The sequence below is a fragment of the Chaetodon auriga genome, chromosome 17 (genome assembly GCF_051107435.1).
Source record: "Chaetodon auriga isolate fChaAug3 chromosome 17, fChaAug3.hap1, whole genome shotgun sequence".
Classification (NCBI taxonomy): domain Eukaryota; kingdom Metazoa; phylum Chordata; class Actinopteri; order Chaetodontiformes; family Chaetodontidae; genus Chaetodon; species Chaetodon auriga.
Genome location: NC_135090.1, coordinates 23474567 through 23487749, shown reverse-complemented (window position 1 = coordinate 23487749; position 13183 = coordinate 23474567). Strand labels below are relative to the sequence as shown.

At 42.8% G+C, this 13183-nt stretch overlaps 1 protein-coding gene across 1 annotated transcript; it reads left to right on the top strand.

The window, feature by feature from the left end:
- Window positions 1-196: 196 nt before the first annotated feature.
- LOC143335302 (uncharacterized) lies at window positions 197-11273 on the top strand. The gene is made up of 13 exons (XM_076754602.1): window positions 197-257; window positions 1500-1778; window positions 2165-2434; window positions 2875-2939; window positions 5050-5152; window positions 5607-5885; window positions 6539-6778; window positions 7436-7579; window positions 8078-8140; window positions 8315-8443; window positions 9372-9437; window positions 10532-10600; window positions 11269-11273. Exons 1-13 carry the CDS (start codon window positions 197-199, stop codon window positions 11271-11273), a joined length of 1773 nt encoding a protein of 590 aa, XP_076610717.1.
- Window positions 11274-13183: the final 1910 nt, after the last annotated feature.

Sequence of the window (13183 nt, the reverse complement as noted above, 5' to 3'; positions counted from 1 at the left end):
GTCTGATCTGGAAAACACCGTCACACCAACGCGCCACTGACGTATGTTCAGGCTTTCAAACAGACTTCAGCTGCAGCTTTTTTTACCATAAAGAGAAAATATTTTAAGATTGTGGTTTCTCGTGTGTCAAACACATAAATACACCAAGACACTTCCTGAGGGCTCGGACAGACGCTGAGCACTGATCCACAGCAACATGACGGTCCAGACCTACAGCTGCCTGCTGGCCTTCGTGCTGGGCTGTAATGTCAGCGCAGGTAACTTCATTTTGTTCACTTTGATTCATTTTACCTTCTTTAACGGCTTGTAAGTTATCAGTCGTTCTTCAGAGCAGCGTGGTGATGGTACACTTATGAGCCATAAACAAGAACAAGTCCAGTAAGCGAAACCATTTCTATCAGCTGATCACAGTAGAATTAGAAATACTCACTATCATCATGTCTGCAGTGATGAACGTTAATAAGTCATTAATCAAGTTGTTTCTGACAATAACTCATCAAGTACGCAGTCGTAAATGTTGGTGAAATATGTGTTTCTGACTGTTTCCACTGGAGGACATGAAGAGAGGACGGACGAACTTCAGCCACAGCTCCAGTAAATCAGTCAATCATTTAGTGTCATGATGAAGAACATGTTTTTGGAAATCATTTAAATCAGGTGGTAAAAAGCCTTTAAACATTTCTCAGACGTCAGGTTCGGTGATCTTTTAGGTTGTTTGCAGATTAAATCTGTGGTGCAGATTTAAAGAAACAGCTAACAGTGACTGACCAACACTTGTTCAATCAGCGCTAACGGTTCCACATGAGACAGATGAACAGAAATAACGAGCTCTGTCTTTAGTGGCGTTTCACTGGACCTTAGCGAGCAAACAACCGTCACGTAAACATCAACATTCTGCACCGCGGCGCTGAACGTTTGTTGTTCAGCTAATGCTCAGGACAATAAAAGCTACGAACCCTTGAACAAACCAAACGACAGTCATCCTGGAGCACTTTGGTACCGAGGTCATGGACCAAACCGCTAACAAGAAAGCTGTTTACCTCCAGACTTCTGTTTGCTTCCATTTGTTTTCTCGAGCAGAACGACTCTCAATGAGCAGCTAGTTGTTTTATCTGCTGCCTCAGTTGCAGCAAAACCTTCAGTTCAGGTGAGAAATCACTCGTCTTCATAACATTAGAGTCACATCCAACAACAATTTCATCTAAACTAGCTCAGGAAGAACTTTCCTGCATCTCATCCGTGGAGGTTTTCACTTCCTGCCCTCCATCTGGATTTAACGTGACTGCAAGCAACCCACTAATGACACAAGAAATTATTAAAACAAATCATTTACCATCTATAACAAACAACGCTTCAACAGTCTCACTCCCACTGAGCTCCATTCAGTAGCTGCTCTGGAGCTTTTGGTTGTGTCTCATGGTCTTCATCAGCAGATGGAGCTTGCTGAAGGTCAAACTGATGGTCTGCTCACGGAGCTGCTAACTGTGTTTCTGCTGCAGACATAATCCATCGAATCATCTCGGAGAAGGAGTCCGTCACTCTGCGCTGTCCTCTGTCTGCGGAGGACAACGTGACGTGGAGCAGAGAGACGGACGCCAGCAAACAACAGATACTTTTAATCGACGGTGACCGAGACGTGAGAGTGGTTGATGAGCCGTACAGACACTACAGCTCGTTAGCAGATAAGTCACTGCACATTCACAGAGCTGGAGTCCAGGACGCCGCAAAATACTTCTGTAACGAGGAACCAGCCGCTGAACTGACGGTGGTCTCAGCAGGTAAAGGTGCTTTTGGTCTGGAAGCGTTTTAAATTCCAGCTCAGCTACTGAACACTGTCCCCTTTTCTTATGTCAAACCATCGTCTGCGTCCACACACGAGCAAACATACAGAATCCAGTGGTCGTTTGGTCAGTTTGGTCATACACTACAAGCTGGGGGTCCAGACCCCCACAAAGGGTCACCGAAGCTTCATGAGGCCTTTCTGATTTTAAGGAGTGTAAGAAAAGCTTTTCATAGCACGTCAGTCATCGTTTGAGGCTTCGTCATTATTTAAGAGAGGATGTGGGAAGTGAAGCCCGTCCGGACTGAACTTGTTTCTCGGTGATGGTGTTGACGGCGCACTGAAGGACGTGGGTCACGCTCTCAGTTTGTTTGTTGTGTTCAGGAACACCCAGACTCGTGGCTGCAGAGGGGACCAGCGTCACTCTGACCTGCCCCCCCGACGCCGGAGGCTCAGGTGCTCCGACGTGGACCAGAGACGTCGGTGGGAAAGTGAAGGGCGAGTGCCTTCAACGGCGAAGACGGTTTCAAGTCTCAACGCCAAACAAGACGCTGACCATAAGAGACGTGCAGCCTGGAGACTCTGGACTTTACTACTGTGATGGGAAACCTGCTGCGTACCTGACCGTGACTGAAGATGAGCAGCCGGAGGAAGGTGAGAAAAGACACAAGCATGGACACAAGACACACTTCAAACCCAGTGCTGGAATGTAACTAAGTACATTTACTCCAGTATTTCAGCACAGATTACCTGAACTTCACCTGAATCATTAGTTTCAGTCCTTTAGAAAACAGTCAAAATGAGCTCCACCTCAACCAACTCCAGCAGGAACATCCTGCTTTGATCGGAGACAAGAGGACAACAGTCGCAGGGGACATTTGAGTACTTTTACTCTGAATACTCGAAGCATATTTTCCTGATTATACTTACATACTTTTAACATTTGAGTATTTTACAGTGTGGTATTAGTACTCTTCCTGAAGTTATCTGAATACTTCCTCCCTCTCTGTGTGGATCTAAGACGGGGACAGACGCCTGCTCGTCCTCTGTACTTGGTGCTTTGATGCTGTTTTGACTGTGCACCTGTCCTCCAGCTCCTGCTCACCTGTGGCCGGTGGTTCTCCGCCTGCTGGTCGCGTCGCTCTTCTCAGCCGTCATCGTCAGTCTTGCTGTCGTCGTCTGGAAAACAAGAGAATGAACCTGGAGGCGAAAGTGATTTTGTGTCTGTAAATTCTAAAAGAAGTGAAAGATTTGTTTGAACTGATGTGTTTTCATTTATGTGCAGCAGGTTTGCATCAGAATGTGTTTTGAAGATTTGGGGAAAATGTGCTTATTAAAAGCTTCTGTCGTAGAAACGAGGTGAAAGAACAAAGATGTCATTAAAATAAATAAACGTGTTTCTGGAAACTTTGTGCAAACGTTCACTCGACTCCAAATGTGATGTTTCTGTGGCATCGCTGTCAGCTGAACCTTCAAATATGTGTACAAATCACCTAAATATGGTTTAAAATGACGAATGCAGTCAGGAGTGAAGAATTGGGAATCATATGTCGCTTAAATCAAGAAATGTCTTTTTTCAGGCTCATCCAAGAGTTTCATGTACCAAACTCGGTGAAGACTGAATGAAAGTCGTCAAAAACGTAAAGTAAGCGTGACCTCAGCTGAACACCAGTCGAGCAAACTCCTCATCTCAACATGAAGGACGCGCTGCTCCGTGAACGGCCACACGGCGGCGCTGTGGCGGGAATCATCACTTCCTCTCACACCGACACTTCATCATCTGTGAAGATGAAGGTCGAGCACTGAAGCATAGAAAGGCATTAAAAGTATACTTTTACTTCTTCATTTAAAGTATGTTTGACAAATACTTTTAAAAAGTGTACTTTTATCATTCTGTAGATATCAAGTTCTACTTAAATGTATTTAAAGGAGTATTCTAAGTATTAAAGTGGTATTTCAAACTACTTCTGTACATTAAGAGTTTACTAGATTACAAATAGTTTTAATAGTAATAAAGTACTTATTTTCAAGTCCTTTTGTAACATTAGCTTAATTAAACTGTTCTTTAATTGAATCTGAAGTATATTTCAGTGTACTTCCAACACTTTGGTGATACAATACAATTGTACTGCATCTGTGTTTTTGAATCAGTCCTGTTTTCTCTGGTGGACTGAACTATTCACACTTCAAGTACACTCAGGCAGTACTCCAGTGGTACACAGGCAGTACTTGAGTACACGCATGAAGGTGACATAAACAGCAGAAGGTGTACTGAGTACTGTCTTCATAAAGTCTGATTGAAGTATGACCTTTATTTGTGTTGATATTAATGTTTCGTGAACACATTCAGGATTTTCTGTCATTTGGAAAATGTTCTCGTCTTCTCGAGAACTTGTTATTTCTGTTTTGCTCGATGCTACTGCTGACGCCTCCTCCTCAGCCAACCACACCATGACTTCACCGACGTCCACATCCTTCCTTTCTCTGGTTTGCAAACCAAAGAAAGTTATTAAAGTTATCAATAAAGTCACTTCATTTCTGCTCTGAGACAAAACACCTGAAAGCAGGACGACCATCATTTATGGAGAAACTTCTGAATCTGTGGAGACCTTCAAACGAGATCTGAGACAAATGTTTAACGTCTGTTTCATGTTGTCTCATCTGGTTGTTCTACATTATTTTATCCATTCATTTCCCCTTATTTTCATTGTTTTATCCCACCTGTTATTGATGTTTGCTTCTGTGTTCAGCTCTCTGTGCCACAATCAGAGAAGCTTATCGTTGTTCTTATTAGTAATAATAATGTTTGTCAAAGAAGCAGAGCAGACAGAGCGTCTCTTTACTCCTCAACACACACACACACACACACACACACACACACACACACACACACACACAGTCCAATAATCAGTCGAGCTGTCGCTGTGAGGATGAAGATAAAACACATTTCATCTGTGATTTTGACGTTTTTCTTGTTTTTCTTGTTTTAAATCTCCTTCCTGCAGCTCTTCAGACTCTTTCCTGAGCTGCTGCTCTATGACATGTTTCCCCTCTGAGGATCATTAACGTCTAAAACACAGGTCAGGTGATAAGAGCTGCGTCTTTGCCCAGTTTCTGCACCTGGAAGGTCAGTTATTTGAATGACTGTCTTAATAAAGAGGAAACGTCAGTCTTCACTAACCACAGACAGAAAAGGACAAAGACACTGACGGCGTGGGTTTTCTCTGACAGCACTCCCTCAGACAGCTGAGTTCCTGTTCTCTGCCCAGATGGAAACTGTGGTCCTCTCAGTCGCTTCAGTCCGTATGAAGATGAGGCTGAACGTTGGCAGCTGCCTGTTAGCTGCTCTTCTGGGCTGTAATGTCGCTGCAGGTAAGAGCTTTTCACATCCAGCACGACCTCTCCTCAGCTTTGATTCTGCTCTTCCACTGTGTGATGTGTGTAGTTCAGATTAATTAATGGTGATGTGGTGAACACTTATTCTGTCGCTGCTCAGACGCTTGTTGCTCTGATGCAGCTGAAGTGCTGCAGAGATGAAAGCAAACAGTCCAACACGTCGTAATATGTGTTAAACTTTGTGTCAGTCTGCTTTCACTCATGCAGACGTTGGTGTGAGCGTGGCTGAAATCTCCACTGAAAACTCGCCTCTTCTGCATCTTTAGCCTGAAAGTCTGTTTAAAATGTGAGGACACCAAGTGTGAACTCTTGTAACGAGGCCATAATGAGCGCTCTGTATGTTCAGCACTTCCCTGTAACCTCAGACTGAAGACATGCAGACGTCCTGAAGACAGATGACTGTTTACTGTGAACGCTGTTTGTTTTGTAGCAATAATCCCTGCAATAATTGAGAAGAAGCAGCCCATCGCTCTGCCCTGTCCTCGGCCGGTGGACGGTGCAGTGACGTGGACCAGAGAGACAAACGGACAACGAGTTGATCTTCTTACTGTTGATGAAGACAAGGAGATAAAACACATTGACGACCGGCTCAAACGATACAGCTCATTGGCCGATAAGTCCCTTCACATCCGTGAAGTCAACACCTCAGACTCTGGAAGATACTTCTGTAATAATCAAACAGCTGCAGACCTGACGGTGATCCCATCAGGTACCATCAAACTTCATCAAACTGCTTCTGCTTCATGTTTTCTTTCTGAAATGCTTCAGTATATTCATGAATTTTTTTTTTTACCTTTAATCACGACTGTTTTCAGGGTTTAATTTCATGCTTCAGTGCTTTGGCAGGAACAGACGGTAATTCATTCATTTACTTCCTGGTACTGTCGTCAGGAAGTTTTGAGTGTACTTCTGCATTCATGTGTATTTTTTAGTTATATTATGAAATCAAATACATTTCCACATTATTGATCAGCTGTCTGACCTCAGTGATCACAGTGTCACATCACATGACTCGTTGAAGTATTTAAAATATTATACTGCAGTATTTTGAATTCCACTAATAGTTCTGTGTGTATAAATTGTGTGTTCATGCTTTTAGTGTGTGTACTTATACCACACAGTGCACACACACAGTAAAGTACGGTACAATAGGTTTTTGCCTTTAAATCATTCAATCATTAATTTCAGTTTGGGTCCTGCACGGGAAACATGTGACCACCTCTTGTTTACTCTGTGTCTTTTTTGTCCTCTGTAGGTTTCCTGTGTCTTCACACGACCTGACTGACTTCATCCTGAATGTGTGTGATGTGTGTGTGATGGTACATTATAAAACATGAATCTTGTTTTGTTTGTTGTGTTCAGGAACGACCAGACGTGTTGCAGAGAGGACCACCGTCGCTCTGACGTGTCCTCGTGATGCTGGAGGATCAACATGGAGCAGAGACGCTGGTGACATACGACATCGAGGACGGTTTTATGTTTCGACTGTGGACAGGACGTTGACCGTGAGAGACGTGCAGCCTGGAGACTCTGGACTTTACTACTGTGATGGAAAACCTGCTGCATATCTGATTGTGATCAAAATTGAGACATCTGAGAGAGGTGAGACAAGAAGTCAGAGAGGGACACGGAGACATGGACAGAAAAACTTTAAAGAAAGATTTCAATGTCTTGAGAAATTAGTTTTTCACTTTGTTGTACAGAGTTAGATACCACGTTCACACCTGTGTGTAAATATGGAGCAACAGTCAGGACCTGGTTAGCTTAGCTTAGCATAAAGACAACAACAACAAACAACAAACACAGACGCACATTGTGTGTTCTCCGAATATAAAAGCACAGCACAGTCGGTGCATTGTGCGGTCATTGATTTCTACATTTATATAAACATTCATAACTTTGAGTTTGATCTTCAGTCTTCCAAATCTTTTTATTCATTTATACATTTATCTGTTTCCAGTAATGGGGGGTGATATCAGCCCAGATAGGCTTTGTCCTGGTCCAAACTATTGTTGAAATATCGGCCTATCTTCTGTAAAGCTCTCCAGTTTACTGGGGGTTATTGTTGTTGCCGTGAGGTTGCTAGGCAACAGATTCCTTATGACTTCATACAAAGCTAAACAAACTAAACGAACCTGCAGTTTGATACGACCATCAAATGAACACTTCTGCTGAATGATGCACCACAAAAACCGCTCAGCATTTCGCCAGCGAGCGCCTTTCCTGTATCTTGAACATGTCCTCTGTCTCTCATTGAAGATGACAAGTCTCCACCCACACCAACCTCAACGCCAACAACTCCGACTACAAGAGGACAAACAGCGGCAGCAGAACCACCTCCAGCAGAAACAACCGCACCTTTAGCACCGTCAGCAAACACTGACACGACTCCGACAAAGACAGGTTTAATACTAAACTGTGAAATGACGAAAAGGTGATCAGAGATCAAAGATCAAAGAAAAGATTCAGAAATGTGCAGTAAGACCACAGAACTGGTTTCAAGTGCAAAATGCTGTGGTCTGTTGTGGGAAGTCGAGCCCTCGACACGTTCAGCCTGCGAGTGGTTCAAATCATCAACGCTGCTGTTAGAAAACTCCTCACCACACAGTGAAAGTGGAGTTTCAAACATAGCCAGCTCTTCTACTAACACGGTTCACATTAAAGATTTCACATTAAAGACTCTTTTAAGATAACTTTAAAGACATTCCGACAGGTCAAACATCACATTTCACAGATCTGCACTTTTGCATAACTTCAAAAGGCGATTGGCAAGTTTAACAGATACAACTCTAATGTTTCATTGTGAATAAGAAAAACAATTAGAAAGTTAGAAAATGCTTAGAGATATCTGACCTTTGAATGCCGCCGTACTGTATTGTGTCTTCTCTCTGGCCCACACAGAAGGTAAGAAGATGCCAACAACTACAACTAGAGCTACAACACCGACACCAGTGGCACACACAGGTAGGACTACGACCAGGAAACCAAGAAACAGGAAACAAAAAGACAAATTTTACATTTAAATGTTTGTTAAGTTTTCATTTGTACAAACAGAGTTTTTGTCAGACATCAGTTCCAACCAGTAGATACAGAATCAAGGGTGCGACAAACTAATGTTATTCTCACGTTGTCTTCCAGAGACTCCTAAAGACCCGCAGCCACCTCTCGGTTTAAGGTTTGGAATAGCTGTCCCCTTCCTCCTCCTCCTCCTCCTCCTCATCATCATCGTCATCTACTTTACTTGTAGACGCAGGATTAAAAGACAAGGTGAGTAATATGTATATGACGCACCCACAGGGCTAGTTAGCGAGTTGTTAACATGCTAGCCAGCTATGTCGCATTAGCTCTCCACGCTTCCTTTTATTTTCTCTGTACTGAGCGTCGACTCTCTCTGACATGATGTTTATTAGCTGAAGAAGGAAGATACAGCTCTGAGCTCGTTAGCTTAGCTCGGTTGCTAATGGGACAATAAGTTTAATGCAAACCTTCGGCTCTCCTGAGTGTAAACCATCTGCTGAGGAGCAGTTTAACTCTGACAGTCAGTAAAACTGGATGGTGACACAAAGCTAACGAGCTAGCGCCCTTTAAGAGCACTTCACCATGGCTTGCTATTGGTCAAGGCCACAAATCTGCAGGTCAGAGTTCACCAAAGTCAACGCGAAAGATTTTGAGCGGATTTACTCGTTTCTGTGTGCAAATCCACTCATCACAATGATTCTATTAAAATCCAGTAAATTAGCCGTGAAGTTTCTCGAAAACACAATATTGTAAGCCGCAAACTTGAAATTACTTAACTTATTCTACATTTAACTTGAGCCAATCTCCCGTTTATTTACTGCTAACTTCCTTTTGCAAACCAGTCAGAAATCTCACTTTTGTCTGTTTTTAAAAAACGTTAATAATCCCCAAACCCTTGTTTCTGAGCTCCTTAATTCGCTTCACTACTGCCCCCAGAGGCAGAAAGCAGTAACTACACAAGAACGTTAAGTAAAAAGGTTACGATGACTTATTTTCTACCTCACTTTCTGTCCTTTTTAGCTGCTTATTTTACTCCAAAATCATTGACACAGAACCCACATGATACCTGAAATATGCTGATACTGCACAGCAAAACAGGCCTCGACCAATCTGCATTTAATACATAAAAGTATGTGATTTAAAGGTATGACCTCATGACGTTCAGTCTTTCTTGCAGGAGTTGAGGAAAAATATGCCGTCTATGATGAGATACGGGATGCAGTGGAGATCCTGCCCACAGACGGTGAGAAATAAGAAGTGAAACTTCAAACTTCCTCCTTCTATCATGACAGACGTGTGAAATGAAATTGTACCCAGTGTCGTTTGTGCTTGAGCTTTAGGACATTTTGGAAAGTCGTGCAAATTGTTTGAAAATCCTAAATCCAGAAATATTCAATCCACAACACGATGAGTCTATTTTTAACCTGTTTCTCAATGTGCAAAGAAGCGATCGCCTCCCGGCCTGATTTATACAGCTCGAAGCAAATTTTTACCTTTTTATGACAAAGAGCGTTTCATGATAAGACCAGTTATTGGTGGAAATGCAGCGGTGGAGGGGGGGTGGCTGGACTGCATATTGTGAATCAGGGGCAACCAGGAGAACTGGAATCTTCTGGAAGAACACAGGAGACTGAGGAGGATCAGGGTGAAACAGGCAAACCAGGACACAATGCACCTGAAGCACAGGTGAAGTAGGATTGGGCAGGTTCAGAGTGAAAGGAAACTAGACCCAGAACAATGACGAATAAGAACTGCAGGCTACAGGTGTGCAGGTGAGAGGATGAGCAGGTGAGAGGATGAGCAGCAGGTGTGCAGGTGAGAGGATGAGCAGGTGAGAGGATGAGCAGCAGGTGTGCAGGTGAGAAGGCGGGAAAAGGAAACTAACCAGGACGATACAGCAGAACCTTCAACATCAAGTTCAGTGTTTTTCTTTCTTGGTTTGTTTTTAGCATCTGTTCCACTAAACCCACAATTTGTCGATCTGTGCGTCTCTGATTGGCTCTCAGACGTAGAACTGATGAGGTTGTTGTGGAGTTTTAGCTAAATGCTAACAGAGATGTTTGTGTGCATCCATTGTGGAGTAACATTCAGTGTATGACCGGATTATAATTATTGATGCATTCATGTAAAAGCATCATTAAAGCTGCAGCTAATTTTGGCTACTTTATGGACTTGATGTATATTTTGTAGGACTGATAGAGAGTAAGAAGTACAATATTTCCCTCTGAAATGTAGTGGAGTACAAGTACAAATTAACTGGGTACTAATACCCAGCCTGCAGTGCCAGTGGCCGTCAGTTCTGGTTAATGATGCTTTTTTGCTGAATGTTTTAATTAGATGCATCAAACCAAAATGATCCCACATACTGCACCATCCCTGATCCTCCACCGGGGGAGAAGACGAGCGGTAAATCCACCACTCACATTTTCACATTCAGCCAAACGTTCTGCTCATATTCTGCTGCTTACAGACATTTTCTGCTCATTCTTTTCTTCTCAGAGACGTTTCTGCCTCACGAGTCACCGTATTCTTTGATCAGCGACTCGTTTCCTGGAGGAAATAGTGAAGGTGCCTTTAATCATCAGCTCCTGATGCACGGCCTTCAACGTGAACTGTAAACTCACATCATTGTTTACTTCGACATTACGACAAAAGGCTGATTTCATTTGCATTTTCTAATAAAGCAAAATAAAAGGAGGCAGCAAACTGCAAAACCATGAAACTGCTGGACGTCTCACATCCACAGAAGGACTTCAAGTCTGGGAGAAGATATCCGAGAAGAAAAATCTGCCTGATGGAAACATCTGAAACATCTGATGAGAAGCAGACCCACACGACTGACACAACCTATTTTTTTACTGGAGGAACCCAAAACACCTGGAAACATCAGTGACCAGCTCCGATGGTTTGACCCGAGTGTTGGCGTCAAAACTCAAAAGTCCTTCACAGGGTGAAGATCGATGGACGTCGACGTTCAGAGGGCTTCATAAGAAAAAAAAAAAAAAAAAAGCTCATGTGACGTGAGACGCTGACGTTAATGTAAACTGATCTGTTTCACATTTGCTCGGAATCAGATTGAGCCTGAGGGGAAATTCAGTCGTTTTACTTCCTTTCAGAGCTTCAAAATGAGGCTGAAGTCATCATGTGCTGCTCAGCTGAAACGATGAAGGTGTCAAAGCAGAATGAAGCAGTAAATGTTTGTTCTGATGATTTCATTCACACCGTTAACGAGCTGAATGTGTGAATCCTTCTGTGTGACTTCAGTCAGCAGAGACTCTGACACACTAACACTCGTCCTGTGTGAATACATTTATACACACTGAACAGTTCTGCTGTCTGCAGCTAATTTCTTGAAATATACTTGTACTTGAAATATTGTGTGAGTTTCACAAACTTAAGCAATTTGTTAGCATTGTAACAGTTAGCATACCGTTAGCAGACTGGATTTCTGTTAATCTGCAGTATTCAAAAGGTTTCTCGCGTCTGTCTTCCTTGTTGATGACATGATAATCATAAACCATGTGTGACTTCAGCCTTATCTCCACCCTGTAACCACAGCGCCTGATGTGGCTGCTGCACCCTTCGCTCCTGTTTCACTGCACCATGAATGGATAAATCTAGTCCATGTCAGATCGACATGTCGCCTCCAGCGTCTGTGTGTGTGTGTGTGTGTGTGTGTGTGTGTGTGTGTGTGTGATCTGATGTTTGGTAAAGTGACAGCAGGTCGTCGTTTTGTCTGATTTGTTGAATTAAAGTGAACAAAACGAACTCATCTGATTTCTCCATCAGTGTTCAAACTGCTTCTAGATGATCTTCAGTGTCTTCAGCAGCTCAATCAACTTTTTGGGAACTTTGTGGTTTCAGGATCAGTTTGCACAACGAAATGAAACTCTTTGGAAATACTGAGGACAGAAAAGCAGAATTAAAGGTTGAAGATGTTTGTGTAATTAAGAGCCAGATGATGATCCTTCAGGCGACGTCAGCTGTTTACTTCCTGTATCTTCAGCCTGTTGTTGGTGTCAGTGATGCTCCGTGTTCACTGCGAACACATGAAGCTCATTTACATGAAGCTGCTCAAAGTTACTCAAACACTGTTTCTCTGCTGCACCTTCAGAATGACACCAGAAGACGGTTTGACGACAAACGACCTGAGACAGCAAGAAAAAAGCAAAAGGTGAAGCTGCGCTGTTGTTCGGCGGCTCATCCTGATGTTTCATACAGTAACTTTGCTTTTAGAATACCTGGAGTTCGTCCTAACGTGGGACTCTGATGTGTGAGCTCGTGAAGGTCGTACCGAGTGCGTGCGCTCTGCATCTGGTCCTTAAATGTTCAGATTCAAAATCAGCTTTATTGACAATGAACGTGAACACAAACACGTTTGCAGCCCGTTTGAAGTTTGATGTTACGCACAGTTCAAGAACGACTGACAGGAAGAAACAGACAGAAACATTTAAAGCACACGTGCAGGTGAAAAACAGATGTGTGTATGAACAACGTACCGAGTGCAGGAATGAATACTGATGATTAATGTAATCGATTACTTTATATGCAAGCAGCAGGCACTCATGTAGAGTATATGTATGTTCATGTTAAAATCAGCGGGTCTGAAAAGCGTGAAAAACTGTCAGAAACACTTCCTGAAGTGTCTCTGACAGTTTGTCAGTCAGCTGATGAAAGAAGAGAATGAGTCGTTGTTTGTTTGCGTTTGATTGACGAGTGAAGAACTGAGGAGGATCATTTCACCCAGAACGAAAAGAGACAGAAAATCCAAAATGAAAAGAGAAAAACGAATTTTTATTATTATATTTCATATTCTGAATATAAAAAAATGCTCAAGAAAAAAACTGGAAAGAAGAAATATAGAGAGAAATTTCAGTGTCCTCAGAATTTGATAGATTGTCAAGTGGTTCCTGAAGGCATCAGCTGAATCCCACGAACAGAACGTTTTCCAGGACTATGAGGTCATCGAGGAGGAAGAGGAAGAGGAAG